At 37.0% G+C, this 15,689-nt stretch overlaps 1 protein-coding gene across 1 annotated transcript; it reads left to right on the forward strand.

Annotated features, from left to right (window-relative positions):
* The first annotated feature begins 285 nt into the window (after positions 1 to 285).
* Positions 286 to 6,256, forward strand: Kcnv1 (potassium voltage-gated channel modifier subfamily V member 1). The gene is made up of 3 exons (XM_047521843.1): positions 286 to 752; positions 1,597 to 2,126; positions 5,414 to 6,256. The coding sequence occupies exons 1-3, from the start codon at positions 286 to 288 to the stop codon at positions 5,923 to 5,925; spliced, it is 1,509 nt and encodes a 502-aa protein (XP_047377799.1). The 3' UTR covers positions 5,926 to 6,256.
* Positions 6,257 to 15,689: the final 9,433 nt, after the last annotated feature.

Consider the following 15,689-nt stretch of genomic DNA (forward strand, 5'->3'; position numbering starts at 1 on the left):
GGCTTGGTCTACACATGACAGTTTCCACTGGGGAGACCTCTCCTCTCCTGCCAGTCTCCTGGCTCTGCCACTTGTGCGCTGCTACCGCGCACTCGCAGCTCCCTAGCGACAAGAAGGGGAAGGAGCACAGCGGGTGGAGCGATTAGGGGTGCGCGAGTGGGAGGCACCTCCCTCGGGAGGCTGGGAAATCCCGATCGTCACCAGGGACCGTGCCACCGCCCTCGCGGGACCGAGGCTTCCAGCGTGTTCCCAACTTTGTGGCGCCCTCAGGCATTGGCGGCCGGAATGGAGCTGCCTCATAGCGGCCGGACGCCGCTGGGCTCACCGCTGGACAGCTGCTCCTTGGCTTCTCTCGACTCCAGCGTCTTCTGCAGCGAGGGTGAAGGGGAGCCCTTAGCGCTTGGGGACTGCTTCACGGTCAACGTGGGCGGCAGCCGCTTCGTACTCTCGCAACAGGCGCTGTCCTGCTTCCCGCATACGCGCCTTGGAAAGCTGGCGGTGGTGGTGGCCTCCTACCGCCGCTTGGGAGCCCTGGCTGCAGCGCCCAGCCCCCTAGAGCTCTGCGACGACGCCAACCCAGTAGACAACGAGTACTTCTTCGACCGCAGCTCACAGGCGTTCCGCTATGTCCTGCACTACTATCGCACCGGCCGACTGCACGTCATGGAGCAGTTGTGCGCGCTGTCCTTCCTTCAGGAGATCCAGTACTGGGGCATCGACGAGCTCAGCATCGACTCCTGCTGCAGGGACAGGTACCCGCGAGGCGCGGTGGCTGGTGGTTGTGGGGGGTGGCGGTGAGGTAGGTGTGGTGCAGAGAGGAAGGCACAGGTAAAGATGTGAGGTTTTACATAAGCTTCGCTGGAACCAGGCCTGTGAATAGGTGTGGCCGCCTCTGGGCTGGAAGATGAGGTGGGGTTGTGGGGCTGGGACACATCAAAGCCAGATTTTTAATCCAACTTTTTGAACTTTCTGGTCCCTATTATTCGAGTGAGTTATGTTAATTTCATGTAAAAGATGAGGGAAGTAAGACTTGCAATAAATATTTAGTCATTGATAAAATAAGTCAGAAAAGCTGTGCCTCAAAAGATATACAGAGAGGTGAAAGTGTTGGTGTGGAGTACTGTTAAACCTAGGACACTAACTTTTTGAAAAACTTGCATGGAGAACTGCTTTCAATACAGAAGGGAAGTTGGTTCCTTGACTGGACGATGGTGGAACTTTGATGGGCCTTTGCTGTTATATTGTCATTACTACCATTTCTTCATGAATATCTTTCCTTTACACACAACAAAGTTCCATATGGCAAACAGCTGTTCTTGGTATCAGAACATGGGTAATAAAAATGCATTGGTTCACAGTTGCTTTGTTATGTGTAAGTCCTTTTGCATAAACTCCTACTAAGAAAATGTCATTTTAAAAATCATGATCCTAAGTGAGAAATTTTCAATTACTGTGGGCAGGAGACAAACTGGGTAAAGTATGAATAGAATTTTTTTTTTTACTGAAATAAAAAGTATGACCTGCCTGTCAAGTTTCTCTTCTACTTCTGTATTTTAATAAAAGCTGGACTAATCACCAAGTTGTCTTCTCTAAAAGATACTTCAGAAGAAAGGAGCTGAGTGAAACTCTAGACTTTAAGAAGGACACAGATGATCAGGAAAGCCAACATGAAAGTGAACAGGACTTCTCACAAGGACCTTGTCCCACTGTCCGCCAGAAGCTCTGGAATATCCTGGAGAAACCTGGGTCTTCCACAGCTGCCCGAATCTTTGGAGTCATCTCCATTATCTTTGTGGCAGTGTCCATCGTCAATATGGCCCTGATGTCAGCCGAATTAAGCTGGTTGAACCTGCAGCTGCTGGAGATCCTGGAGTACGTGTGCATTAGCTGGTTCACCGGGGAGTTTGTCCTGCGCTTCTTGTGTGTGCGGGACAGGTGCCGCTTCCTGAGGAAGGTGCCCAACATCATTGACCTCCTTGCCATTCTGCCCTTCTACATCACTCTCCTGGTAGAAAGCTTGAGTGGCAGCCAAACCACACAAGAGCTGGAAAATGTGGGCCGCATCGTCCAGGTTTTGAGGCTGCTCAGGGCTCTACGCATGCTAAAACTGGGCAGGCATTCCACAGGTATTCAAATTTCATTGATGTTTTTTAATATGCCTTTGTTAGTAAGCATTAGTGATTTGACCATAGTACAAGGAAAGCACTCTGAATTCAGAGGCACACTGACAGTTTTCATGCTTTACCCAAAAAGTGACCTCTTAAGAGATAATTGGAAAGCAAAACCTTAAAATTGTTATTGCAGATATAGAGAATAGGGTATCTCTGACACACTTTCTCTTCATAAGATGTTGAGGAAAAATTTGACCATTCGATAACTTCGATTTATTGAAACCTAAGGTCTGGATGATGTACAAAAATTAAAGATTCTGCCTCTAGTTGGTTCTGGACAAAACATGCATAAATGACACATAAATACATGCACAGAAACAATACAATATATAGGAACATAAGCTAGTTTGTCTTCTATATCCAAGAAGTGTGTATGTGTGCGCACTCTCTCTCTATATATATACACACGTGCGCGCACACATACACACACACACACACACACACTGCAGAAGAAAAAGTCAGCACTCCAATCCCTCCCTGATCACAAGAGATGACCAGGTGCCAATGACCCCCACTTAATTTTCAAAGTGGCAATGGAAATAAATTGCTTTGAAAGAAATAGAAGACTCTAATTAAATGTCTTATCTAGTATTTGAGAATTTTCTTGTTCCTGGGAGAGAGAAGAAACAAGAAGTCATTAGTTTTTTGTGTATTATAGACACTTTAAAAATCAAATGAACATTCCCTAGAAAAATCTACACACAACACAATACATACACATAATTGAACAAGAAAACTATAGTCAATGTCAGTGCAAGTCACACAGATCTATGAAAGATAATTCTCAACTATGGTTGTTCTCAATAACTGGTCCTGAAACTGCTGAATATTCTACAGTATTATGCAAATTATCTATGTCATACCTTAGGGAAAAGAAGAATCCCCAGACAAATGTGTTAAAATGCAGATTCTAAACTCCAACCCCCAGAGTGAGATTTTAGTATGTGGGTTGGATCCATTCCAATAAGTTTGAAAGTTGATTTGATATAGGTAGTTCCTGGACCACACTTTTTGGGATGCCATATTAATACAATACATATTAATACAAATATATATTGGTACAAACAAGTTGACTAAAGATTCCTATTCCAGCCTTATTTCTCTAGAGATGTCCCTGACTGGCCACCTAAAGAGAATGATGGTAGCAGTTTCTCCCTATAAATATAATGGATAAATAAACCTCTGCATTATTTTTTTCTACTTCTCTGTAGTAAATTAGGGCTGCTCTAATATAATTTTGGTGTGTATTTTCCTAGCTGCTCACATATGTTAGGGATTAGATAATGGGGTTTCTAACTGCTTTTGTAAGTTCTGCTCTTTGTTTTCTGACACACATAATGGGGTGCTTTCTTTGAGTATTTATAAACTCTTCACAAGATTCAATTTTAAAAACACCGAGCAAAGACTGAATTTTTTTCTCAAAAGAAAGGAAAAGGAAAATCATAGTGATTTCCACAGTGTCACCTCTTCAAAAGTTTTCTCAGTACTAAATAGGTATAAATCATTAATAAAGCCTTAATTTATTAAAAATATATGACCATTTCATGAATATTTGATAATTTTTCCTGAAGCATAACACTTAGCAAAATATAGATATATATGTAGATGACATATATCCCCATATATTAATTATGAATAAAAATTGAGAGGTATTACAGAATAATGGTTAGAAGGCCAGACTGCCTAAATTTCAATTCTGGTTTGTAGTTTTGTACTAGATAAGTTACCTCTCTGCACCTCAGCCTCCTTATCTGTAAAATGGCACAGCAATGACAACACCTGTCATGTTTCTTTGAGGATTATCTAGGTTAAGAAATGGAACATGGTAGACATTCAGCCCACTTTGCTTCTTACAAAACTGTTTAGGGCACTTCAGTTTTTAATGGAAGCAGTTTCCCCAGAAAGACACAATGCTTCTTCTCATATATGATCAATTTATTTCAGAAATGTAATTTCATATAGACATATCATGGCAAGTTTCCTAAGTAGGTATTATAAATGTATCCTAAAAAATATTCTTTTGAAGTTAAACCTCAAAATTAATATTCATTGGTCTTTAAAAATAGCTGGTTAATAATGCAAGAATATCTCAAAATTTGAAGAGCAAAATTCAAAACAACGAGAGCATGAATAGTATTCTATATTTTGAATAATCTCAAGTGAGTGAATAAGAATAAAAAAATGATTCTAAGAAGTAATGCTTTGGAATTCTGAGGCAATGTCATTGTGATGCTATGTCTTTAAAATGTGGGTAAACTTTTCAAAGTATCTCTCCAGCATTAAAAAGGTGATCTTATCGTTAATTTAAAGCCTGGTTTATAATGGGCTTAGTATCTTCACATGTGGAATTAGATTCTCTTGGGTCTGTCTCCCAGAGGTTCAATGAATCATCAGATCTAGCAAGGGGACCCCTCCAATGCCTCCTAGTGATTAAATTCCCAGTGGTTTCATTCTTGTACTGTTTTGCAATGAAGGAACCTTCTGTATTCAACTCTGTCTTCTTACAGAAAAGCAGAAATGTTATGTGCTCAAGGGAGATAATTCCCTGTAGTTTCGGTATTAAGGACTAGGATTTCAAAGGATTTTCTTGGAGTGCAAGGACCTTGACCTGATACACAACTAAGAATGTCCCCTGAATATAACTGTGAGGTTCTTATGTCAATTTTGTCACCAAAACCTAATTTGCTTCTGCAGCTGTATTTCACTGGTGTGGTGTGCACTCTTTACTTACTCTGGCTTTCAGACAATGAGGCACCTGGTTGTGTTAAACTTTATCAGGAGGGTGAGAAGGCAGACATACACACAAAGTACAAAAACAACATAAAACTGATTTTAGAAAGAAGTCTGAAATGATGCATTGAAATATGAGTTTGACCAAATGTGCCCTCAATATGCAACAGTACGAAGATCTCTCCCTGTATAAAGTACAAAACTCTGGTACAGCTTCTGCCTGCCTGTTAGCCTCATCCCTCACCCTGTTTTAAGTACAAATAGTAGGAGTTGAATAATTACATAAGCAATTTTATTTTTCTCTCTCCTTCTGAACCTGTCCCCATCAACTAGACTATATACTTTTGGAAGACAGGGTCATGAGTTAATCATCTTTGTATCCCCAAACATTGCCCAGTGCTGGGGACATATTAAGGGGGGTGCATGTTTGTGAGTGAAGATCAAAGAGTGAGGGGGAAGGAAGAAGAGAGGAGGGGTGCTGATGATGATTGACAGCAGTTGTTCTGTTGCAGGATTGCGTTCACTTGGGATGACAATCACCCAATGCTATGAAGAGGTCGGCCTACTGCTCTTATTTCTCTCTGTGGGAATTTCTATATTTTCAACCATAGAATATTTTGCGGAGCAAAGCATTCCTGACACAACCTTCACAAGTGTTCCTTGTGCATGGTGGTGGGCTACAACATCCATGACTACTGTGGGTTATGGGGACATTAGACCAGACACTACAACTGGCAAAATTGTGGCCTTCATGTGTATATTATCAGGAATCCTTGTCTTGGCCTTGCCTATTGCTATTATTAATGATCGCTTCTCTGCTTGCTACTTCACCTTGAAACTAAAGGAAGCAGCTGTTAGACAGCGTGAAGCTCTGAAGAAGCTTACCAAGAATATAGCCACTGACTCATATATCAGCGTTAACTTGAGAGATGTCTATGCCCGGAGTATAATGGAGATGCTTCGATTAAAAGGCAGAGAAAGAGCAAGTACTAGGAGCAGCGGGGGAGATGATTTCTGGTTTTAAATTGACTTCCAATTTATCTATGAAAGTTGTGTACGATTAATCAGATTGATACAGCCTTGACATGGATGTCTGTATTACTGATGAGGAATCCCGTCAGTACAATACATCTTAATTTTTGCTGATATTTCACTTGGTCTCCTAGAATATTTCACATGACCCATAGCAACTACACATTTTTTTGACACAGTTGAATCTCAAAAAGAGCCAACTAACAACAAAATAAAATTGGGACAATATACCCATGTCCGAATTGTCAAAATATGAAACAATATCATTGTGATACATACAATAAAGTTAAGTTTTATGCATCACCAATTTTATAAGTTTTTGCTTCCCCATTTTTTTTTAAAATGGCATTTAAGCTACATAGACCAGAGAAAAGATAAGTGAACATTTAAGAACACACTGAACATCTTTGCTATTTAAAGACATTCTCCAAGCAAATTACTCCTTTCTCCATCAGTTAAAGCTGTTGAGTAACAATTAGCTTTGCAAGAGAAAAATCTGAGGTAGTGGTCATAGATTGTGTCCCTATCTACCATGTGGTGCAAACCACTAGTCACAAATGGATCGAGCGCTGCCTCCCATCATTACTCTTGCGGGTGGGAGAACCAGACTACTAAAGACTGTAGAAGATGAGTCTGCACAGACTTTGAGAACTGCACATCTTCACTCTCCCAGCTGAGTGTAATATGCTAAGTATAAAGCAGCACATTTCTTAGTTCTTCATGAAAATCAGATGGTTTTTAAAATGTCTCATTATGGATATATTATGTCTTTAACATCATGAATATGTAAAAGTGAAGTAGTGAACATCCTAAATTTATATGCTGAAATTATTAAATGGTCTTATTTCATAAAATGAGAATATGTTGAATGACATCATTGGATGAACTTGAAGATCTTTTATTTGTTAACAAAAAAAATATTATGGACAGCTTTCTGACTGTTGGGGTAAATAGCAAATGTTCAAACTTTTCAGGCATTTTGACAGCATTTTGACATTCATGGTAATAATAAAATTCCTAGACATTCTGTTGCATAATTAAAGCCACAGCTCTAAAGCTAAGAACCAGCTCATGATTCCAAAATTCTAGTAAATGAGATTTTTAAAAAAGAATAGTAACAAAGAATGGATCACTTTAATGCCTGCTTTTTCAATGTATGTAATAAAGCCCCTTACAGGGAAGAAAATTGCTTCTTGGGTGGGGGAAGTCTTCTCTTTTTTATGCATAAAGCTCAAATATACACACAGCACATAAACATACATACAGAGTATCTTCAATACTAAAATTTCATACAGAGGAAAATAAGAAAAATGCCCAGAAACTTCATTACTGATAGGGGGTGGTGATAAATAATAGAAAAACATTGCTTTAATATATACCATAATATATTTTATTAATATAATGAATGTTAAGAGTATCATTTGAATGATAAGACATCCTACTATCTTATGAACTACCAAGAAAGAAAGAAAAGTGCCAAATTGCAAGATGCCATTGATGGTGAAAGACATTCATATTTCTGATCTGTAAATTGATAATATACGTTTTAAAAGCAATGAAATATTACTAGCACTACCTCCTGTTTTCTGTTATGCATGCTTAAACTCTGAAAATATTTTCATTGATGGCATGAGTTTTTATTATATACTAAAGTGCTTTAATTCATTTGACTAGTTTGCACTTCTCCTAAATATTATAACATCTTTAGGAGATATGAGTATGAATAAATATTTTTCCTCTTACACACAGACATGGGTGCTAGAGTATGGCATAGGGCCACTAGTCCTCGTGTACATCCCATCCATAGTCTAAAAGGAAAGTAGAGGTCAATAGAGAAGACAAACTCGCTCTGACTTCTCTAGAACATTTCAATAAGATTAGTTACTCTGATCCAGGACTATGGTCTGTATTCATGGTGTATTATGTCACTTTATCTTCAAAATGTCCAAATTATGTAACTGCTATTCTTATACTCCTCTAAATATATATTTTATATGTTTATTAATCCAACAAATATTTATTAAGGATCCTTCTGAGTGTTGGGATCTAGAGATTCTTTGTTAAACAAGACCGAGTCCTGTTCTCTTGTATCTAATATTCTATTCAAGGATATGAGAGGAAGCAGATGACAAAACTGAGATAATAAAAAATTTAATCTTGCCCAAATTCACATAGCCTGCAGGTGGCAGAACTAGAACTGAACATGAATCTATCTGACTTGGAAAATGATACTCTTAAAAGTTGCATTCTAGATTTTATTCTACCCACACAGTCCAGGCGTACGGATTCATTTCATAGGCAGGCAAGCCGACTTCTTGTGGATGGAGAGCCTTAAGAAATATATCAGTTTATTCTCAGAGGGAAAAGGGTGCTTTTAAAAAACAGTTGTGGTGACAGCCTATAGTCATTACTGGACAAGAAAAAATTTATCTTTGGAATATATAACAGTTGGAAATTGTAAAACTTATATATACATATATATTTTCCCCCATCACAGAGTATCCTAAATATGGTCTATAAAAATGTGATTTATTAGTTGTAAAAATTTTGTAAAGACATAGGCACATCAAAACAGTTTTAAAATATCATTGTTTAGTCAACATTTTTGTTATACAAAATATTGGTGTACTTATTCAACAAATGTACATATAAGCAAACCAAATTTAATTGAAGTAACAAATCAAGGCAGAAACTGTGTTAATTCTATTTATTTGTTTGTTTATTTATTTGTTTACTTATTTATTTGTGCTAGGGATTGAACCCCGGGCTTTGCATATGCTAAGCAAGCACTCTCCCACTGAGCTACATCCCTTGCCTTCTCATTATTTTTAAAATACTGGGGATTCTTCAAAAATCTAGGAATTATTCCTATGAAATATTATCTAATTTGTTTAGGAATATAAAACAAGGAAATATTGTCTTTCTCTAAACTCTTCAGAAAAGACTAATTAAAAAACATTTGAATATACAAAGCCAATACTTGAGTACCTAAAAGATTCATTTTACTGAGGAATCTCTAGCAGAAGTGAAAGCATATTCATGTTTTATGGTGGTTTATTTTCTGTATATATATATATATATATATATACACACATACACACATTTTTTATTTATTTTCTGTATATATATATATATATATATATATATATACACACGTATTTAAGGATTGTTAACACTTATAATTTTAATGAAAAGCAGTATTAAGTATAATGGATAATGCACAAAGTTCACTAAAGTAGAAATCTCAGTTCTGTGTTTCAGTGTGGAATTCTTACTCTCAGTAAACTTTTTTGACCACCTCTTGCAAAAAATATCTATGCCAACCCACATAATCTAAGTAAAAGGTTACCATTGGGTAACTTTTAACAAATATCTCCACTGATATATTTTAACATGAAGAGCTTGGTTTTTTGTTTGTTTTTTTTTAAAGTAGCCACTAATATCTCTTTCTTATACATCCTTTAATTCAGACCCAAGAATCAAATTCAGTTGGTTGACAAATGTGTTCCAGTGTTTTCCTTGGTGATTTTCCCCACAAAGCACCACCCTCCCCCAAACCTCTCTCCAAGCCATGCTGATAAATGGAAGAAAAATGTCATATAAGGAGAACTTTACTTATAAGCTATTTAGGCCACTGCTTACATGGTATATCTTGAGAAATAATGGGATAATCTGGGTGTTCACTATTCTCATGTCCTCACTTGCCTTATGATCACTCTCCTACTCAACCCCTCACCTCCACTGACCTTCGCTTCTTTCTAGAATCCAACTGGCAATACCCCCACCCTAATTAAAGTCAGGCCTATTTGTGCCTGCGTCTGTTAAAAAAAAATTCATGCTGATTGATCTCACTTTGCATTTATGACTACAACCCATTTTTGGTTCTTGAAGCTGGTAGGCAATCATACTGCAATCCCTGAGTCCATTCACTCTTAAAATAAATGGAAACATGGAAACATCTAACAGTTTCCTTTGATTCCTTTTTCACTCAAAAAAAACTGAGTCATAGAAGAGATTTTCTACAAGAACCTGCACCCACATTTATCCACCCACCTCCATCTGTCTGCACACAGCCTTTCCTCTTGTTACAAGGGCTGAACTATCCATCCACTTTTTTCTCCCACTCTAAGACATGGTTTCAAAAAGTCCCCCTCTCCCTACCATACCATTAATTTTTGCCTTCCCTAGTGGACATTCCTATCAGCATAGAAACATTATTTGATTTTTTCCATCTTATAAAGAATGAATAAAAGCCAGGTAAATAAACTCCTTGAGTCTACTTCATTCTTTAGAAAACACCCAATTCTCTACTCTCGTTCATGGCAAAATGTCTTGACACTGTTTTCTACACTCAGTCTTTCAATTTTTATGTTTATTCTTTCTTTTTCCAGTTTTTCCTGAAAATTTACCCATCAGTCTCCTACCCCTACGTCTCCTAAAAAAACTGTTGTTCCTGTGCTCAGTAATGACCCCATCAAGGCTGAGAAATCATATTGCCTGTTGCAGCAACAGCATTTTTGTTTTCTTTTTCCAGTACTGAATTGAATATAAGGGTGCTTCACTACTGAGCTACATCTCCATTTCTTTATTTTACTTTATTTTATTTTATTTCATTTTATTTTGAGACAGGGTCTAGCTGACTTGCTGAGGCTGGCCTTGAATTTGCCCTCTCCTATCTCAGCATACTTAGTTGCTGTGATTTATAGGCATGTGGCCCCAGTACCATCCGTCAGTAGCATTTGACAAGGTTAATTACAGACCCTTCTCTGAAACACTTCCTTTACTTGGAGCCCTTCACACCCTCCTAATTTCACTGCTAATTCACTGTTCAGTCATCTTTTGTGGTTGAGACGGTCAGTTGGGGCCTAATCCTCATCCTGTTCTGCTTTCTATTAATACTGTTCCCTTGATAAAAAAAGACTGATTTCATGGGTTAAATATAACCAACACCAGGTCAACTCCCACATTTCCATGTCCAGTCTAGACCTTTCCTCTCACTTTCCTGTATTTATTCAACAGATTTTCAATAAACATCTTAAAATTATCACAGTCAATGTCAAATTATCTACACTTCCTGAAATGATTTAGATATGAGTTGTCTTCCCAAAGATCCCATGCTAATGCCAGAGGTAAAATGATTAGATTAGGAGAGCAGTAATCTAACCAGTCCATCCTAGTTTAAATGGGTTAACTGGACAGTAACTGTAGGCCAGTAGGGTATGGCTAGAGGGTGTGGTTTACTGGTGGCATAACCTGCTCCCTGGCTACTATGAACAGAGCAGTGTTCCTCCACCACACCCTTCCACCACTAACACAGAAATTGATACCAAGAAGTGGGGTCACTTCTGTGACTAACCTGATCATCCAGTTCAGAAGTCTTTGGGTCTGACTTGCGAAAGAGATTGGAAGCATTGGAGATACAGGATGGAGAATCCTTAGAATGTTGCCAGCAGAGCTTAATAGGTGTTTCTGGTGTGAGTTCATAAGACCAGAATGCCAAGAGGAATGGAGATGGTAAAAACAGTGCTTAGAAGTATTAAGAGGGGAATGGGGACTCTTTGAAATTGGACTATAGGTCTAAGGCCACACTACCCTGAACATACCTGTTCTCGTCTGAAATTGGACTATAGGCCATTCATGATAATTTCTAGCAAAGAATGTGTCTGTCTACATTTTGCCCATAATTTGAGACTCTGTGTGAAGTTGAATTTACAGGTTATGGATTAATTGCTCTGGTGGAGGAAATTTTAAGGAGGAAAGTTCAAGCACAGCATTCAGGTAATAGTACAGATTTTGCTGGCAGCTTTTAGCTAGATTTACTATAAAAATTAGGAGCAGATAGCAGAGTCCAAGGATTTTAAAAACTTGCAGTATCACCTAAATTGCATGAAACCTTATTTCATGTTCTTTAAAGGATCTATAGTCTAAGAGATTTTGATAAATAAAAAAAATAATGATAATATGTATTCTCTACATTATTCTGTTGCTCAATACCCAAATTATATGCAAAGAAAGAATAATTGAATCAAAGAAGATCTGACAAGTTAGTCAAAGGCATATACACAAAAACAGAAAAGAGAAAAAAAGTATGGTAACAAGTATGATTTTGAAATTATGGGAAAAAACATATTCCTTGATATATATTAGTAATCATCTCAATACTTGACATTGGATAAGTAGATAGAATTTCAGAAATCTACCTAAGAAAATCAACTCTTCCTTAAAAAGTAACGAGTTTCTCTAACGTAGGGCAATATTTCCAAAACCCTGTCTTTATACATGTCTTTGCTGTACAGCAAATGTTTTATCTTAAGTGGTCTATAATTATTATTGCCAACTAATTCTAAATGGTACATGTGAAAATAAAAGACATTCACTGTTGCTATGGAAACTATACTTTGTAGGAAATTTATTTCAACAGACCTTGCTTCTCAAGTTCAAAAGGAAAAAAATAAAATTAAAAAAAAAGACCTTCACAGACAGTAGTACCACCTTGACCACCAGCCATCAGGAAAGGAAAGAATGAAAATATAAAAATAAAAACTTTTCTACCCTTAGCTGAACTCATAGCTTCTTTCTTCACAATGAGATTTTTTTTTTAAGTTGGTAATTAAGTTGTTATTTTTGCTTTTTTTTCTTTAGACTTCAATCAAGAAAAAAATCTCCCAGAAAAAATTCTATGTACAAGTGCAATTTCTTTTTAAAATTGTTTTTAATTTTTTTAATAGACACAAAGCAATTGTACATATTTTGGGGGTACAGTGTGACATTTCAATACAAGTATACCATATATAATGAACCAATTAGGCTGATGATTCTTTTTTAAACTTAAAGATACAATATCTACAACATCTCACTTTGTAGTAACAATTTTAAGCAATGTACTATTAAAGGATATTTGACAAACTTTTACTATTCTTCTACTCTCCCTTCTTAATGAGGTATTCTATATCATTTTTCACATACATTAATACGATATGCTAAAGAAATATCTCAAAGAAAATGAAATAAGTCAGACACATTAAGACAATACCCATACTCTCTCTTATATGAGCATGTTGCTAAAAAGTTGACTAGAATGTATGATAGTGATTACCAGCACCGTGAAGAGCAGGAGGAGTTATAGGGAGGTTGGATAACAGGTATCAGAGCTCAGTTAGATAAAAGGAATAAGTTCTAGGATTCTACAGCACAACAGGGTGACCACAGTTCAGGATAAACTATTGTACATTTTATGAGTACCTAGAAGAGAGGAACTCAAAGGTTCATAACAGAAAGTAATAGTAAGGAGATGGAAATGTTCATTAACCTAATTTGATCAGTACACATTATACATACATTTTGAAATATCATATTGAAACCCATAAACATGTATAATATTGTGCTTAAATATTTTAAAATATTTAAGGAGTTGTAATTTTAAATTCCATGATTTGATCATTACACACTGCATACATGTACTGAATTATCACCTTTTACCCCAAAACTCTGTACATGTAAAATGATCATTAATAAAAAATGAAATACATAAAGCAAAGAAATAACTCACAGAAATAAAAGTCATTCCAAAATTCTTAATGCATGAACAAAGAGGTTCTTCCTCTCTTTTGGCATACATCCTGTTAAATGTAAATAAATCTTCAGTGAACTTACAGCACATACCTAGTAATCCAATTAGCAAAATCACCTTTTCATATATTGCTGACACCTATTTTCTTGAACTGTTTTTTCAGAGTAACACTTTTTTGTTTAATTTCATATGACACTGCATATATGCAGAGAGAGAGGGACTAATTAACTGTTACTTACAGGAACAGGAAAATATGATATAGAAAAGTGCTGTGATATAATTCATCTAATCCATATCAGAATTGGAAAGGACTATAGTAACATTTTTAGACCTTCTTTAAATGTTTGTTTGTTTGTTATGGTACCAGGGATTGAACCCAGGGGCACTTAACCACTGAACCACATCTTGAGCCCTTTTTAAATTTTTATCTTCAGACAGGATCTCACTAAGTTTTTCAGAGCCTTGCTAAGTTACTGAGACTGGCTTTAACTTGTGATCCTCCTGCCATAGCCTCCCCAACCTCTGGGATTACAGGCATACACCACAACACCTTGCCCTTCTTTTAAATGTTGAAGAAAATTTTGTGGATCAAAGCAAGTGTTATAAAACAAAACAATCACATATATTACAGTTACATAAAAGTTAATTTTATAAAACAAATACTGGAGCTATTTTTGATACCTATACAACAAAAGTATTTTCAATGTTACCATTTTAATATCAAAAAAGGTCTCTATTAGAGATAATTACACAACTAATACTCCAAGATTCAGAAATAATATGAATTAGCCTATAGAAGGCATTATTTTTTCAAACTGCTGATCCATAATGACTATCAATTCATGAAATAAATGTATTGAGTTATGACTACTACCTTTTTAAAATTTGGAGTTGATGGAATAAAATGAACTGGGTAGAAAAGAAAGAGAAGGGAAAGGAAGAGGAGAGGAGGGGAGGAGAGGCATTCATAATAATAATAGGACTTTAATTAAAATGTAGCAATTTGCCCATAGAAGGGTTTGCTTCATTATTATTATTTTTAAATATGAAATGTGGGACTTCCAGTATCCATTTCTGCATGTAAGGAGTTTGAAAGTAACCACTTCAGAGATGGGTTTGTGGCTCAGTTGCAGAGTGCTTGCCTGGCACGTGTGAGGCACTGGGTTCGATCCTCGGCACCATATAAAAATAAATAAATAGAATAAGGGTATTGTGACCATCTACAACTAAAACAAAAATTAAAAAACAAAAAAAAAAGCTACTTAAAAAAAATAAAAGTCATCACTTCATCCTAAGAAGAATTAAAAAGCCAAACAGACTAAAAAATCAGCAAGTCTTCTTGGATTTGTGAGAGAGAGGAGGACACAAGGCAAGCTGCAGTTCCCAAAACTGTAAAGACGGAGAAGGGAACACGGAGTCACTGATCACAGGCGCAGACTGTGAGTGAGGACCACTACATCAACCAGTGCCAGGGTAGGGAAGCCTGAACTGTCAGTGATGAATTTTTGGAGACAAGTCCAAGAGTTCAAAGTTTCAGAGGGATCCCTACAATATTTCCAGATTTATCTTCAGAAGTTCAACCAAGTTCCCATAGTAAATTTTAGAAAAATTCCCTCATGCTTCCAGCAAGGGGGAGGGAAAAGAAATTAGTTTAAAATATATCAGAGGACTTTAAAATACACCAGCTATAGAAGAAACAAGTTTTCTATAGCCTAAACTTCTGGGGTACTCTGGGAGCTTAACTGACATGGAAAAGGGAACTATCCAAGTCTAGTCAGCTCTAACCTTTCATGTGGGAGAGAAAGAAAATATTCCATTCTAACCCACTCTAGCAAATTTGTCCCACCTCAGAGGGATAGGGTGAACTGAAAAATGCTTGAGAATTTCACAGTTCCAAAGCACAGACGGGCTAAAAGACTGAGACCTAATCATAGCACTGGGAAGGCGTCCCTTCCTGCACATCACGATGCCAAATTACCAAAGGCCTATTTACATCACCAGTTCCTTTTACAAAGCACATCAGGTCTGCCTCCCATAGTAATTACTTCTGAGGCTGCTAAAGAAAATTAGAAGACACATAAATTAAAAACCACCGAGGATGTTCTTTCTCTAGAGCTATGACAGAAGTCAGGGAATATCTGAGTCTATGCTAAGCTGAATATGAATGAGAGGTACTCAGGACTGAG

This window comes from Sciurus carolinensis, chromosome 1 (assembly GCF_902686445.1).
Source record: "Sciurus carolinensis chromosome 1, mSciCar1.2, whole genome shotgun sequence".
Taxonomy (NCBI): domain Eukaryota; kingdom Metazoa; phylum Chordata; class Mammalia; order Rodentia; family Sciuridae; genus Sciurus; species Sciurus carolinensis.